Raw genomic sequence first — 18003 nt, forward strand, 5'->3', positions numbered from 1 at the left:
CGGAACCGACTCGATGGCACATAACAACAACAACAACAATTATTTGTACTTTAGCTTGCTTTGCCATTAAAAATACTTACTTTTAAATGTGCATATAGAGAAAACATATCTAGTTTTTCATGGTATGCAAGTTGCCAGATTTAGAATGGTTTGCCTCTATTTAAAAGATTTATAACATATCACAATACAATTTTATTACTTTATGTATTTACTTACAATTAAATCTGAAATATAATTTGTATGTAATGTAAAATAGAATATAATATTGTTATATTTTAAGTAGTCAATTAGGCTAGCATAGTATTTTCCAATCAGAACTAAAATTCCACTTTGGCCTTTATTTAAATTTCTGATATAGTCTTAAATTAATTTCTGCTCACCTTTGCTCAACTGTTTCTCTACTTCTATGTCAATATGTTCTATTTGTATTGAAATATTATTAGGGCAACTAAATTTTGGTAAGGAAGTTCCATGCACTATTTTCTTTTTTTCTTCTCCTGAAAAACTTTTTCATCATACACATGCATGCATCTTCACATAGGCAATGCACAGTAATGTCTGTTTCTTGAAAATAAATGAAACAATACAAAATATATGGTATAAGTGTCATAATCCTCAGTTTCTCTAATTGCTTAGTTAATGACTATTAGAATGTTAGTTTGCTTTCTTTCCAAATTTTAGCTAATCATTTTTATACATTTAAATTCATTGTGGACTATTACATTTTTAAATCTCATTACTTATTCACAGGTGGTATTCTTCTAAAGAAACTTCAAAATACTTTAATCTTGTTCAATAAAAATAATTATCTTTTAATATCTAGTATCTGGAGCACAGTGAAAGTCAGTAGATCCTTGCTCAGGTAGAATTTTGTATGGGTACAAAGAAAGGAGATCTATTCAATCTGACTGATGTAAATGGGAATTTGTTATCAAGGGCATGATAAATAGAAAGGAAACTCACCAAAATATAATACCAAGAAAATTATTAAACTGAGTAAAATTTTACTAATGATCTTTCCCAGAGTCTTTCATTCAGCTCATGATGGGTGTTTCTAGCAACAAGGACCTCACTACTTTGTCATTTCCATTTTAAATAGGTTCAACTGTCACGTTTTTCTATTTTTCTGGCATTTTTGATATGTAAAGGCAATTTTATGTCTGTTTCTTTCACAGCCATTTATACAACCTCCATGGAGCTCTGGTAGCGTACTGGTTACAAGTTGGGCCACGAACCTCAAGGTCAGCAGTGCAAAACTACCAGCCATTCATCAGGAGAAAGATGAGACTTTGTACTCCCATAAAGATATACAGCCTCTGAAACACTATTCAGGTTTGCTAGGAGTCGGAATCGACTCCATGGCACACCACCATGAGTAGAAAACAACTTGATGACTCTTAACAACAACTGCTATCTAAGAATCTTGACGGTGCACTGTAGGATAAGCACTGTACTGGTAACCACAAGGTCAGCAGTTCAAAACCACCAGCCATTTTCAGAAACCCTGTATAGGATCGCTGAGTCAGAACTGGCTCAATGACACACAACAATAACCATGCCATAAACTGGACTAGATACATTTTATCTTTCATCATTTTTTATGTAATACTGTTATTATATAATATTGCCAATGTCCCTCTAAAATTCATAATTATTTAAAATTCTCTACAGAGAATTTTAAATGTTTGACAAAGCGAAAAAGAGGAAGACACCCAACAAGATGGATTGATATAATGGCTGCAACAATGAGCTCAAACAAGACAACTGTGATGCTGGCGTAGGACTGGGCAGTGTTGTGCACATGGTCACTTTGAGTCAGAAACAACTCAACACAATAACAACTATAAAGCTTGACCAGCTCAGAATATTGTGAACCATTCCTACTTATTTTGAGTCAAGCCATTTAAGACTGAAATACCTATTTTCATGGTTGCCTTACCTGTTTGACTCAGATTAGAATATTTCTTGTCATTGGTCTATGACCTCATAGCTAAGCATGAGGGGTGATGGTATAGGGAGAAACAAGGAAACAAGGAAGCCTGTGTGAAATTATGTCAATTTTTGAGACTAGGTACAGTGCAATGTGACTTGCTAATTGCCATATAAACTTATCAAAATCTAGCAGAGTGGTTTCTGAGCTGGCCTGCTACATGCAGGGCCAAGAGTTGGAATTTACCAGTTAGTCACTCCTCCGGGAGGAAGATGAGGCTTTCTGAGCCCCTAAAGATTTACAGCCTTGGAAACCCTATGAGTCAGAATCAACTAGATAGCACACAACATCACCATGAACTTCATAGTCCTGGTGTGATGTTGAAGGATAAATACTGGACTGTTTACCAAAAGGTTGTTGTTGTTAAGTGCCGTCGAGTCAGTGGGGAGTTCAAATTCCGTAAAGATTTACAGCCTTGGAAACCCTACACAGGGTCGCTATGAGTCGGAACCAACTTGACAGCACTTAACAACAAGGGCCTATGAACAAGGAAAATATTAATACACCATTCTTATATCACTTGTTGTTGTTGTTAGGTGTCATCAAGTTGGTAACGACTCATAGCAACCTTATGCACAGCAGAACGAAACACTGCCGGATCCTGGGTCAACCTCACTACTGTTGCCACGCTTAAGTCCATTAATGCTGCCACTTGGCCAATCCATCTCATTGGGGGGTCTTCCTCTTTTTCTCTGACCAAACATGATATCCTTTTCCAGCGACTGGTCCCTCCTGACAATATCACTAGCAATATGGATGGTTGGTCTAAAGGAGTCCTGGTGTGGCGCTGTGGGCTAATGCGTCAGACTGTAAAATCGTTTGAACTGCAAGGTTGGTGGTTCAAGCTCACCAGCTGCTCCTTGGCAACCCTATATAGGGTTGCTATGGGTCGGAACCATCTCAATAGCACTTAACAACAACAATATAGGTTACAAAAGCATCAGATTATATAAAAGCATTTGGTAACTTCTTAGAAAATGTTGATTTCTTTCACTTAAATCATGAAGATTTATTTTAATAAATAGGTCTTACCCAGTTGAAATCAATTTGAAAGTTATTAGAAAACAGTCAAGAACTCAGTTTTAAAATTCTTAGGAAGATCCACAATGATCTATGTAACGAATTGAACTGTGTCCCACCAAAATATGAGTTGTAGATCCTCTATGCCTGTGGTTATAATGCCATTTGGGATTGCATTGTGTTTGTTGCTAATGAGACAAGATTAATGTTTGTTGTTGCTGTTAAGTACCATTGAGTTTATTCACACTCATAGCAACCCTATGTAAGGTTTCTGAGGAATGGCTGGTGAGCTTGACATTCCAACCTTTCAGTTCAAGCTGATCTTGCAGTCCAGTGCATCAACTCACAGCGCTACACCAGGATTAGTGTAGCATGAGTCTCAAATCAATCTCTTTTGAGATATCAAAAAAAAAAAAAATAAAGATCCTAAATAAGCAAGGGAGCAAGTTGAGATTGGGGAAGAGAGATGCTAAGCCACATGAAGATTGTACAGAACAGAAACTCAGAGACAAGATCTTCCTCCAGAACCGACAGAGAGAGAAAGCTTTCTACAGCAGGTGTCCTGAATTTGAACTTCTAATCTCCTAAACTGTAAGAGAATACATTTCTGCTTGTTAAAGTCGCCCATTGATGGTATTCTGTTATATTGTTGTTGTTGTTACGTGCCGTCGAGTCGGTTCCTACCCATAGCGACCCTGTACAGGGTTTCCGAGGGTGTAAATCCTTACAGTAGAAAGCCTCATCTTTCTCCCGCGGAGCAGCTGGTAGTTTCGAACCACTGACCTTTAGGTTCGCAGCCTGATTCGTAACCACTACGCTACCAGAGCTCCTATTATGTTATATTAGCACTAGATAACTAAGACTCACAATAACCAGTGATTAACATTTATTCTACTCTAAGAAAGACCCATGGTGTAGCACTATAGGATAAGCACTGAATTGCAAACAGCATGGTCAGTGGTTCAAGCCCACCAGCTGCTCCTTGGAAACCCTATACAGGGTCGCTATGAGTCAGAACTGGCTCAATAACACTTGACAACAATAACAAAAAAGAAAGAAAGAACAAATCTGTACCTCTCCATAAACGAAGCATATTGCATGCACAGTTTTGAAAACTTAAATAGCATACTTACAGTCTTTATTTCTAATGAATACTTTTCCAATGATATTCTGAAAGGATTAAGAAATGGGATGTATCACTAAGCAAAATTATACATTCAGAACACACAAATCAAGGACACAAAACATGTTAGAGGGGGAAATATATGTCATAAATTTGTTTTGTGACGACTAATCTCTTTAGGATTACAGATACTTAAACAGTAAAAAGAAATTTCAGAATTTAATAAATGTTTTAAAATTTAAGATTACATGAGAGAGTTAAAATGATTGAATTTTGAAATTCCTCGTTTCCTCAGATGAAAACATAAATTTAAAACAATAATAATAATTATATTGTTTACAAAGGATTTGGAATTTTCAGCATGTCTATATCTCTGCTTGAAGTACATGAAATTAAAATGATATAGTCACAATTTGTTTCTTAACTATTTTATATTCAGTAATTTTTAATGAAGCAACTAAATTAGGCATAACTTAGTACAGCTTTAATGTAGTTATGATGAATATATTTTACTTGATTAAAAATGATAAAACCAGGGAGCCTTAAATATTATCTTAAAAGATTAACTACTATGTCAATTACAAATCTAGGGGAAAGGTATTTATATGGGAATAACTATTCTGAACAGTAACTTCCTTTTGTTCATTTAATTAATGAGTCAATCAGCTTTCACTCAACACTAAAAATTTTCCTGAATTACACATTGGCTTGCAAATGGGAGGGCATGCCACAGACTATATCCATTTAACATTAGTGAAGATTCAGCAAGTGATCCATTTCTTATTTAATTAGGGATGGAGGTGTCTCCTTTGGCAGTATAGAGTGATCTAATTAACTAAATCATTGCCAGTTCTACATTGTATTTTGTGTTACCTGACATAGTATGAATAAGTACTATTTAAATCAAATTATTTAGTAGATGCCTTAACAATGATGAGGCCTGCTCTGCCAACAGGTAAGCTAATGAGTAGAAGAATTGAGTTAAAATTGAGTTATTGTTTTTTCTAGTTGCCCTGAGTCATTGTGACTCATGGCAACCAGTTTTTTCACCTTTCTGTCTTTCAGTGTGATCATTAGCCAAAGTACTGAAGAAGTTCCCCATTATAGGAAGGAAAGGAGATGTAATCATCTCTATGATATATTATTTGTCCAATGAGAAGGGAAACACTTGCAAAACTACAGTTTTGCTAACATGCAATAGATTATTTTTTTAAATGAATGAATGGGCATAGAAGATAATTTTCACCTAAGGAATACGAATAATATTTGCATTTCATTGACCCTCTCTTCTAAATAGGTAAATGTCATCTGTTAGCAAATAAGGTGAACAGTCCTTCATCACACAGGGCTCACACCCTCATAGTTTGTGCCCTCAGTCCCTTTGGTTTCCATCTCTAAGTTGGCCACCCAGACCAATTTGGACTGTTAGCCCTGCTTCCTGTAGCGGGCGGATTCCTCACATTCTAATAAAAATTCCTTTTCTTGACAAAAGAAAAGCACTTTAAAAAACAAAAATCAGATGAAAGCCGTCAGTTTTTCTTTGATAATTTTAAGGCTGAAGGTGAGCATCTGAAATCTGTTTTTAGAGGAAGTGGGGGCTGCCTACACGGAACTTCATTTCAGTTGTGAAAAAGTGATAAGAGTTGGATTTATATTATTATTCCACCACTAACATTCAAGGGTCCTGCTTACGAAAACGTCCCTTCCAGAGGTGCGGTGCCATAAATTCAAAACTAACTATCCGGGGCTCGCAATCTTTGCAAGGAAGGATAGGTCGTAGGACTCAGGGAGTCTCGCGTCTCTAGCCCCCTAAGGACTGATCAGCGTTCTCCCTCCCGCTGGAGTCGGAAGTGACTGTCACCTGCAAATCTGCTGGACTCCCTCAGTCGGGCGGTCCTTCTCCTCCTTTGCCAAGTTCGGACAGTCCTCTTCTAGCCCTGGCCGTCTCTGGCTTCAGTGTCCCCGGCCAACCCCCACACTCTCCAGGCTCCAGTAGGGTCCCCTCCCCTCCCCCCGGCGCTCCCTGCCCCGCCAAGCACTGCCTAACGCCGATTGGCGACGGCGTGACAGGAGGCGGGGCCTGGAAGTCCCGGCCAAACCCGCCCTGGCGTATAAGCCCCATTCTCGACTCTCTCTGCATCTCTCTCCTCTTTCTCTCCAGCTCCCATCCTCCCTGTAACTGAACAGTGAAAATTCACATTGTGGATCCGCTAACAGGCACAGATGTCATGTGAAAACGCACATGCTCTGCCATCCACACCGCCTTTCTTTCTTTTCTTTCTGCTTCCTTTTTTTCCCCCCTTCTTTGTAACTAACAAAACCACCACCAACTCCTCCTCCTGCTGCTGCCCTTCCTCCTCCTCCTCAGTCCAAGTGATCACAAAAGAAATCTTCTGAGCCGGAGGCGGTGGCATTTTTAAAAAGCAAGCACATTGGAGAGAAGGGGAAAAAAGCAAAACAAAACCCAGACACCAGCAAGTCAGAACATTTTTTTTTTAACTCTTCCTGAAAACAAACAAACAAACAAACATCAAAACAAAACAGTCACCACCACCATCATCAAAACTGTTAACAGCAGCGGCGGCGGCAAACGTCACCCTCCGGCCAAGGCGTCCGCCTAAAGGGATGGTTTTCTCGGCTGAGCAGCTCTTCACCGACCACGTTCTGCACTCGTGCTGAGCGGGGATTTTTGGGCTTTCCGGGGTTCGGGCTGGGAGCAGCTTCATGACTACGCGGTGCGGGAGAGCGGCTACACCATGCGAGGTAAGCAAGCCCGCGGGCACCAAGGCGCCGGGCTCTGGCCAAATCCAGTCAGACGCAGAGATGGGGGAGGGGAGGTCACCCAGTGCAAGGGGAAGGAGCTTTGGCTGGGCGCAATTCGTGGAGTTTGCGCTCCCAGATGGGGCTCCGAAAGGCCTCGGAGTAGAAAGTTGCGGGAAGGTGTTGATGCCTCTCACGAGTTCTGGAGGGACGCGGGAGGGCGCTTTTGGGAGAAGAAAGCGATGTTGGTTGTCTCCTCCGTGTCCTTAGAGTTGCACTGAATGTTTTCTACACCTCTCTCTCGGGCGCAGAAGCGTACGCGGGAGGGAGTGAGAGGCGAGAGAGAGGGAGAGGCGAGAGAGGGACACCTCTCCGCGGAAGGACGTGGAAGCGTCCGCGCAGTGGTTCCCGACCTGTGCGGGCACGCAGGGCGCACTGACGGACGGTGGGGCGGCCACGCGCGGGGACACACACTCGCCAGGTTACACAACCCACCAGGTGTCCCCGCCAGCAAACTCGTCTTCCTCTCGGAAGCGAGAGGCAGAGGCGCGGTGTAGTGGAGCCATACACAGATGCGGAGACCACTGACTGCGCACGCCTCTGGCGCCGACGCTGCGCCCTGAACAGCTCAGCGTACCGGTGTCTGCGCTATTCAGGAAAGAGCGCGACCCCATAAAAGTTGGGTGGAGAAAGTTCCAGAGAAGAGGAGAGATCCTGTGCTACCCGTGGTGGGGAGTCGCGAAGTCCCGAATTCTTTCATAAATAAGGGTCGGCCATGGGAGGCATTTAGGGGTGCTAGTTGAGGCCAAGACCCCCCCGGCTGCGGCAGAGACAGGAGCCCCGGAGGAACTGGTGGCAGCGGGAAGGCGCTCTGGCAGCAGGGGCAAGACACCTGCTCCGGTTGCTTTCTCGGCCGCTCTGCGGGAGTCAATTTGTCTATCTCCTCCCTTGCAGTGCCTGGGACTTCCAGGGTTCCTGCGCAATCAGCCAGGGACCTTCCTTTTGCTTCCCGCTTGGCCACAACTTCTCTCTTGGAGAGCGGGCCAGTGCCCACTTGTCATGGTCATCTGAGCAAGCCTCTGGATACCCCAAATCTCGCTTTCTGACCAACGTACGGTTCTCTGGGCCTCTACTTTCCCTCTCTTTAAACCTCCCAAAGTTGCCAACATTTTGGCAACTTGAAGTTGGAGAGAGCTGGCTTTGGATCTTCTGCATTTAGACTCGGTGAGAGGTAATAGTCAGCAAGCACTTCAGAGAGTTGGGAGACAAACACTCGTCGTTTTCCATTGGGCTGTGTTCCCCTCCCCTCTCAACTGCCCTCTTAACGCCCTTCAAGGAGCGTTCCGAGGGGGCGGTTGGCTTTTTCCCATGCGCCAAAAGCGGTGAGCCCCAAGTTTTGAAGCAAGAGGAGATTGGGTTAGCTGGTTTGGCCCTGAAATGAGACAGGGAGAGGAGGAGGAAGAATTTAGAGAGCGGCTCATCTATCCATTTGTGGAGGCAGCTGTAGATAAAAGAGAGGGATGTCTAGGTTGGAGGGTTTTGGTGGAGCTCAGCGCTGGGAGTAGGGTCGCGCGTTTGTGTTGGCTCCAGGTGAGTGTCGGAGTTTAGGGTTGATCACGTGCTCAAAGGTCCAAATTGTCTGGTTAACTCAGCATGTGCAACTGGAGAGTGTAGCGCCTTTACTTAGTGAGAGATACTCATTTTTTGTTTTATTTTTGGTGTTTATTTTCTGTCCCATCTCACCATCCTATTTACTATCTTTTCGGTTTCTCCTACTCTTATCTAGGGTTGCCAGATCTTCCTTCCCTTTCTTATGTCTTACCAACCTTTTGCCCATGGCTGGTTTCACAATTTCAGAGGGTCGGAAACCTCCTTAGCTAGGGCGCAGCACTATGACCAAGAGCTTAAAAACCCCTTACGCACTTTCCTTACATTGTAGAAAGGAGAGCAGTGCGAGGCAGCCACTGTTGTACCTTGATCACACCTCTCCTGAAGTAGCAGTTTGCAGCAAATTTCCACTTCGACTCGATGTTGCTTACTAGTCAGACTCTGAGACTCCAGAAGTATGAAGGGGCTGGAAGCCAGGCGCGCTATCCTCTTGCTAAATTTGAAAAATCCACATCCTCATCAATGTGAACGCGACCCTTTCCAGGCCACTAAGAACTGCTTATGACAAGTTCTAACTGGAGAAAATGCAGGCGTAACCCATGGTTTCTTTGAGAAACCTCCGCAGCCCCCCTCCACCCATGCCCTCCACTTCAGGCTCTCTTTTGATGCTTTTATTATTATCTCTCCTTATCACTCCATGATGTTTTTGCATTTAACAAGGACAGCTCTCTTCCTCGATACTAGAAGGATCCAGGCTATTTCAGAGGTCTGGTGGGGAGTCTGAGTTGAACTGGAGTGTGAACTTGAAGAGAGAGCTGGGAAAGGAACTGACTTTCGCTTGGGGATGGAGCGGATTTTGAACTCGGCCTTGAAGTGTGCCCCTTTCGCTTCCCTCCTTGCATCCCTCAAAACACATACGCGCATGCGCGCTACACGTTCGCTGTCGCCAGGTGGTTTCAGTCAGTACCTTTTGCAGCTGGTACCTGTCTTGGTGTGCGCTGTAGGTTAATGCACTGGACTATGAAGCCGGTTTGAACCTCAAGGTAGGCGGTTCAAGTTCGCCAGCCGCTCCTCGAAAACCTTATTACAGGGTCGCTATAGGTCAGAACCGATTCGAAGGCACTTAACAACAACAATGGGTCGGAACTGACTCGGGGCATTTAACAACAATAGCCTGTCAGTCTTGGCGCTTTGCAAGACATGATCCAGAATTGCATTGTCACCCTTGTGGCCAATCCAGCAAACTCAATCCACACCACTCTTCGCCCCGCCCCGCCCTGCCCTCTCTGGGACAGTTAACAGACTTATTCTCAGTGAAACTCTAAGGTAAGAAAGGGCGGGGAAGGTTCTGATCTTTAAGAAGCGTTGTCTTGCCCTACAACTGAGTTATGTCCCGGACTCAGTGTTAATCTTGCCTAGAGAAGAGAATTGTATTTAGAGTCTTACAGAGTCTTTGTCTGCTAGGGTACCACTTGAGTTCTAGAGACATTCCTTGTGGACCACCTGGGATTGCTTTATTGTGAATAACAACTTGTGAAGGCAGAAAAGAGTACTTCTTCGGGTCAGTCCATAGATGATAAAAGAATGAGCCCAGAAGTGGGTTTCAAGACTCTTTCCTGAGAGGCCTATCAGCTGTTTATTACACCGGAATACTTCCAACGTCCCATTTTCCAGTTCTGCCTTGTAGAAAACCCTGCTTCCAAAAGCAGGGAAACAGATGTCATTACAATCAGTAGGTTATCACTAGGAAAGCTTAGAAATCTGGTTTTATGCTTGCTGTAAACGAAGTTGAGATTGGGTTTTTCGTAAGTCCCATTCGTATCTATAATTTGCTAGTTGTGAATTTTTATTAACTGCTAACATCAAGAGCAACTTGCTCACAGAGGTAGGGAAGTCCTTTAGAAGTCTGAAACACTGAACGTATTTCTAAGGGGGCTTCAAGTATCCTAAGCAATTTCTTGGTCTTCATTCTCTCTACAAATTCCAATTAAATATTTCTAATCAACATCCCTCCTTCCACAATTACAAAGCATTGCTTGATGGACATCTCTGTAGTCAGTAGAACATTAATAATTATTAAGTCATTTTCAGGAAACTTATCTTTACTCCTAGAAAAGTAAACACACAGACACTTTGAAGAAAAATCCTAAAGCTGTACTGTAAATATGGTTTTAAAACTATATAGAAAGACAATAATATATTTTATTAGTTGCATTTTGTGACTCTCCACGTAGCTGCTGCACCCCAATAACAACACACACACACACACAGACACCATCCTGAGGGCATTAGTAATAAATATGATACAAAAGTGTTTGACACTTTCAGGGATTCTGGGATATACCCTTTATATTTTCTGGTAATCAGGTATTGGGAAGTCAGGGTGGAAATAAAAGGGAAAAACTTGGAGAATCAGGCTTCATAAACATGAGAAATACAAGGTTGAAACTCTTTTGTTACTATTTTATTCAAAATTTAGAATTACTGGATTTTTCATCAACACTATAGTATCACTTTTGCTACAAAGAAATCCTAAAAAAAATTTTTTTTAATCATTACTGATTTTGTGTAGTAGTTTTATTTAACAATAAACAACATATTTATGTTAATACTCTTAATTAAATATAAATATTAGCATTTACTTATTTGGGTAACAGTTTGTTAAATTCTGAATATTAACAGCCTTAAAAGCACTTATTCAGATGTGCGTTTGCATATATTATATTTAAAATGTATGCGTTTCCAAGTCATTAAACAGAATTTTACAGAAACTAACATTTTATCAGACCAAGAACATATGTATTTATAGGTTTTCTCTTCATGAATGTGACATGTAAAATGTGTAATAATACCTATTATTTTCTAGTAATAGGAAATATAGAGAGAATTGTCACCAGATTTTTATAAAATAATTCAGTTCAGAATGATTTTCGAGATAAAAAAAAACTCAAAACTTTGTTTTTCACCAATGTTTAAGTGATTTATTTACATTTTGTAAACTTTTATTGACTCTACATATATTCTATGGCCTGTGTAATCCTTAATACTTTTTTCTATAATAGTGCAATGAAATAAAAATGTGAATCAAAGCAAATCAACTGGATTTTTTTTACTGCAATGACTAATATCTCTTTGATCTAAGTAAAGCACATATTATGCCATTCAGTTCATATAGAGTAAAATTATTCTAATAAATTATTCAGATGAAAACACAATATGCAGAGTCAGCTGGCTTTCTATGCAAATGGATACGTAAAGTAAGGTTTAACATTGTGAACAATAACATTAGTGCCATTTATATTAATGACAACAAAGATTTACAGATAAGCATTTCAGGAAATAAGAAAATTAAAGCTGAAATTAAGACAAGTTCAGGCAATGATGTTGTTATTTGCGTCAAAGTTATTAGTGATTGAAGTGGATAAGATAACTATTTTTATTATTCTAGTAATATTAAGAGAATGTTCTTAGACTAAATCATGTCTGTGTGTGTTCCACAAAGACGACAAAAATTGTAAAGTACTTTAAATTGGTTGGTATTATTTTAGTTTAATTGGCATTTGCAAAGTATTTTATTGTGCTGTTAAAAATTTGGAAAAGTAAATATTAGGACTGGCCAACATGCTTAATAATTAATATGAGCTTTTTCTCCCAGATATAATTCACTATGTCATCCATTCTTTCCAAAGGATAGAAATTAGACAAACTAATAAATAATTATTTTATCATGTAATGAATGATGACCTTTGATAAAATGAGCACTGTACACATAAAATATTATCCCCGCAATTTTGTAATCATTTTCCAATTACAGCTTTCTGCAAATATGTATCTTACTTTGAATAGAATCTCTGACTTAACAGAATCTGTAACACATAATAGCAGTCTTTGGAGGCGTCTGTTGATACACACTGATACACAATATGTATATGTATGTGCCTATAACCACCCACTCAGACAAGAAGAATGAATATTTGAGAAAAAATCATTCTTATCTTTGCATTCACAATCCAGACTTCCAAACTCAAGCATATTTAGAGAAACAGAAGCAACTTCCCAGACAGAGCAAAGGAAAGAGATGACTACACATGGCACTTGATCCACATAAAAAGGAAACTTAATAGAATCTATTTATAAATGGTCTACACAAAACTCCACTATACTACCTAATGATAATTAGAGAGAGAAGGAATTAAAGAATTCAGGACACCCAAATAAATAAAAATATTCTGTCGCAAATTAAGCAAGAAATTCATAGATAACAAGGTTTATGCCCTGAATTTGAAGATGTCTCTCTCCTTTGTCACATAAGACAAAGAGCGCATAGAGAAATAAATATTGATTGAACTAATCATCTGATGAATAGAAATGAGATTTACCAGTGCACCAATAAAACAGGCTGTGTTAACTAGTTCTTGCATAACACATACAGTGCCCTTTCAACCCCTGACCCCGTACATTCACTTCCTAATGAGGAAAACCACAGGTGTTGCAATGGCATTTATAGTGAATCAAACTAAATATAACAACCAGGTGGTTATCTAATGACATTGAGGGGTCGATTCCTATGAAAAGAAATCTTGTGATCACCATGTCACAAAATCATGCGTTTCAAACCACCTCCAATTTTTACTTTCTCAATTCACCTTAAAATACTGTCTATTGTAAGAATCTGGTGCTTAAACTTTAGGAATCCTGGAGTGGCACTGTAGGATAAGCTCTGGACTGCTAACCACAAAGTTGACAGTTCAAACCTACTAACTGCTCCTCGGAAACCATTTACAGGCTTTCTATTAATTGGAAATGATTCAACAGCACTTAACAATAACAACAACAATATATCATCAATATTTCAAGTTCTCAAGTTAGTGCCTCAACGAGAAATTCAATTTTATTAATTTTTATCTAAGCAGCTAAAATATTATTCAATATATTTTTCCCCAGAATTATTTTATACCTTATATTTTAAACATTTGGGAAATGTGGTGGCTACATACAATAAACACTGGACTTTGCACCGTCAGTTGGAGCCTGCCAGCCCCTCTACGGGAGAAAGATGAGGCTTTCTGGTCCTTCAAAGATTTACAGCCTCGGAAACCCTGTACAAGGTCGCTGTGGGTCAGAACTCACTCCACGGGCACACAACCACCACCACCATGAGTCAGAACTGACTCGATGCAACAATGTTGTTGGGTTCCATGGAGTCGGTTCCTACTCATAGCGACCCTGCAAAGGGTTTCCGAGGCTGTAAATCTTTACGGGAGCAGAAAGCCTCATCTTTATGCCGCCGAACAGCTGGTAGTTTGGAACTGCTGACCTTGTGGTTCACAGCCCGATTCATAACCACTACACTCCTTTGATGCAACAATAGTAAGCATTTAAAAATAATATTAGTAAGTATACTGTATTTTACTTAATGTAACATGCATTATTATAGGATAAATTTTGCTTTAAAATTGAGGTTTTCTTGGCACAGGCATGTTCTTACAACAGCCAAAAGGAATATGTGATCCTTCAACAAAACATGAAGATAAAAACTTATTCAAAAAACCTACTCATGAAGAAGCAAAAAGTAATTTGCTTTGACACTTATGCATATTGGATAGTTTATTAACTGAATATGCTGACTTTATAAATTGCTATAAAGGGTATCATTAATGCCATATTTTGTTATCATTTGCGATTAGTTATCAGATCATAGTCTTGAGAAAGTGGTGGGTTGGCTCTCTAGGATAAGCACCTACTGCCAATCATAAGGTCAGCAGTTTGAGCCCACCACCCTTTCTCTGTAAGAAAGATGAGGCTTGCTTTTCTGCTCCTGTAAAGATTTATAGCCTCAGAAACCCTATACAGGGTCACTATGTTGGAACCAACTGGATGGCACTTAATAACAGCAACATGTAGCTTGGGGTTATACAAGGATAAGTCAAAAAGTATTGTGACTAGGGTTCTAGTTAATACATACACAGGCTTATTCCAAACAAAAGGTGTTTTAACCTGTCTCTGTGATTAGTGGATGGCTCCAGACAAGTTCAGTGATACACTTGTCTTCGCCTCCTTAGGTACATTTGAAAAAAAGGTCCAATCAAAATAGTGGCTTTCAAGAGGATCAGCTGGCAGAGAGGTCAGTTTAGATGGTTATGGGACTATTTTATGGAATTCCAAGGGGTTTCCTTGAACGACACAGGATGATCACCAGGGCTTATTATAAAGAAATTTTAAGAAAATTGAAGCTTGCATTGATGAGTAAGAGATGAGGAAAATTGCTCTGAGGTTGCTCACGACGACAATGCACCTGTTCTTGGAGGGGAGTAAGAACTGTCCAGGAAAATTTTGTTGGAAAAGTTTACCTCATCCATCCTAAAGCCCAAACTGCCATTTTTGTTGTTGTTAAAGTGCCATCAAGTTGATTCAGACCCATAGCAACACTGTATAGGGTTTCCGAGGAGCAGCTTACATAGTGTAAATTTAAGAGCACAGAATTCTGTGGGGAATTGTTTCGTGCTGTTGTGTCAGTTCTGACTCATAGCTACCCTGTATAGGGTATCCAAAGAGCAGCTGGTGAGTTTGAACTGCTGACCTTGCATCCTTCAAAAGTATATAGACCTAAGTAGAAGGAAGATATGTTGAAAAACAAGAGTTTCACATTATGATATTTTTATTTAATAAAGGTTTCTATGATTTTGTAACAATATTTTTTGTCTTATCCTCATATTTCTATTAAGTTAGAGGAATCAGAGACTTTAGTAAAGAGCAAATCAATCTGGTTGTTGACTGAATTACTTTTTTAGCACTAGATAACTCATTATTTCTGCGCTCATGTCAACCCAATTGGTATATGAAAGATGGCGACTGCTTCAAAGTTTAGCAAAAACTTTTCTTGCCTAGTAAAGTTTTTTTCCAATGAATATTACATTAAGCCAATTTAAAATTATATATATTCTTAGTAGTTATACAGCTGTCCAAATTAAAAAATCTTTCATTCAAATTATTTTGTAATTAAGAGACAGCATAAATAAAATATTATAATATTGAATTGCAAATGTCAAAGGTACACTGAATTTCAGTACAACATTGTCCTTAAAAAATAAAACAGTAAGCCCCTTTTAAAATAGGTATTGACATTTCTAACTAAAACTTGGCCTGAGTAATATTAACTGAGGGGAAAAAAAATACTGTAGAATCTAACTTCATGTTAATATTTTGACCAATTTTTAAAATATCATATTTATATACAAATCTCTTTTCGTATTTGGAACTGACTAAGCCTTGTGTCATACTGTAGGATAAGCACTGGACTGCGAGGTCTATTTGAACTGCACACTTACCAGCACTATACAGGGCTGCTATGAATCTGAACTGACTCGATTGCACTTACCAACAGTAAGAAGCTTATTCTCAGTTTTCTGAAAACTGTGTCAAACTTACTGACATGCTCATTCCAAGGAATTCAAATTAATCTACACTCTTGAGTATGAGACTAAAGTCAACTTCCCAAACATTTACAGTTTCAGTTTTCAAGTTTTCAAGGGACAAGCTCAAAAATCTCGTCTTCCATAGCCTTATATATACTAGTAGACTCCTGGTATGGCACTGTAGAATCTGCCCTTGATTGCGAAACACCAGGGCAGCAGTTCAAACCTACCAGCTGCTCCTTGGAAACTCTATACAGGAATTATGAGTCAGAACCAACTCGATGGCACTTAATAACAACAACAACATATATACTAGTAGAAATATATATGAGTCATACATTTACTTATTCGTAGTTTATTGAACATCCAACCAAAGCCAGACACAGGACTGAAACCAGAGGATGTTCAAATTAATTGATAATGCAAAGTCAACGGGTTATGGTCAAAGCTAAGATTTAAATAAGAGCAAAGCAGAATGCATGGAGAAGCTATCAGAAAGTCAGAATAGTTCTCACAGGTGATGTGATCTTTGACGCAAACTGACAAGAAGGATCAACAGAAGTCCATCTTTTGGTTAGTTTGTCTAACATGTTGTTGTTGAGTGTTGTGGAGTTGATTCCAACTCATAGTGACCCTGTATAGGATTTTCAAGGAGCAGCCAATGAGTTTGAACCATCAACTGTGCAATTCATAGCGACATTACCATCCAGTGCTTATCTTACAGTGCCCCACCAGGACTATTCAAGTATTGCTTGTTGTATTGCCCAGTTGCTTTTATAGTTAATACTCTGTGAAATTAAGTGCATTGACTTAGAGCTATCCAGAAAAGACAATATCATGATGTAGAAAAAGTAGTAAGATTGTTTTAAAATAAAAGGTTACTAGTAAAATGATTCTCGAGTGACTTTTCCCAAGTATAAGGTCATTCTTAAATTAGAAATAATAGATTGCTGAATAAGACAATCTATCATGAGTCTTATCAGTGTGAGAAAAGAATAATAACCTAAGAAAAACATTACATAAAGTTTAAGGAAAAATACAATACCCTTATCCAATTGTTTTTATAAGAGAAATTCTTATTTTTGTCGGAATGGGTTGATATGTATTGGGTTTCATTTTCTTTAATATTTAAGTTATTACCTGAAAGTAGTGATATCTTCTCTAGAGAGAATCTTAGATTACTAGATATCAGGGAGAATAAAATCCTTGAGGTAATAAGAGTATGCAGGCAGTGCCTGAGGACCATAGTGATCCACTTCAACTCTTTAATCCCAAGGACTTGGATGTAAAACTGTACTCAGAAAATTAAACAATAAAATCAGCACATAATGCTCTTGCTGACTTCTGAGCGTATTTAAAGAAGGCAGATTCTGAGACTTATTAGGTAACAAAAAAACCAACAACACCTAAGTGTTAGAGACACATAATGCCCATGTTATTCTGGAACTTTCTAGAGAAATTCCTAATCGGTCTGAAACAAATATTGAGTACACTCACAATTCCATGCCCCGTTTTTAACCAATAATTTGGCTTTTATTCTTAAACATTAGCTCTTGTAAACTTAGCATGAGTCCTCATACTAAAGTCTGACTCACTCTGAAACATTGACAAGATCAACTTTCTGAAAGTACAAAGCTGAAAACCAGAGACTGTGAGCTGAGGAAAAGTCACAAAATTAAATGCCGCCATTTTAGATTTCCAGGGAGCCAAATTGTCACTTTTGGCCTCAACCCTCTCTGCATTAGCATGAAGCTCAATTTCACATTTTTATACAATGAACACAGATTAATGCATTTTCAGTCTTGAAAAAGAGATAACTTTTGAAAATTCCAATTATTCACTGGAACTTATTAGACTCTGGAATTTTTTATTTCTTCTCTAAGAACTTCCTTATGGCAATTGGACTTGATCTGTTTATTTTTCAGATCAAAAAGAATTTAAGAATGGCTGAATAGTCTCAACTCTTGGGTTGTTTTTGTTTGTTTGTTTGTTTGTTTGTTTAACTGTGAAAAGTTGGAAGAGAGGGCTCTTAAGGGTCCCACCTACCAGTAGAACTTGGATTGAACAGTTATTTAATATGTCACCCT

General features: G+C 39.2%; 1 protein-coding gene across 1 annotated transcript in view; it reads left to right on the forward strand.

The window, feature by feature from the left end:
* Positions 1 to 6272: 6272 nt before the first annotated feature.
* The window catches only part of RORB (RAR-related orphan receptor B), a 281548-nt gene continuing 269817 nt past the window's right edge, over positions 6273 to 18003 (forward strand). The window contains exon 1 of the mRNA XM_006834923.1: positions 6273 to 6896. Within this exon, the coding sequence (XP_006834986.1) occupies positions 6890 to 6896 (7 nt within the window). The 5' untranslated portion in view covers positions 6273 to 6889. The remainder of the gene's footprint in view (positions 6897 to 18003) is intronic.

The sequence above is a fragment of the Chrysochloris asiatica genome, unplaced genomic scaffold (genome assembly GCF_000296735.1).
Source record: "Chrysochloris asiatica unplaced genomic scaffold, ChrAsi1.0 scaffold00014, whole genome shotgun sequence".
NCBI lineage: Eukaryota > Metazoa > Chordata > Mammalia > Afrosoricida > Chrysochloridae > Chrysochloris > Chrysochloris asiatica.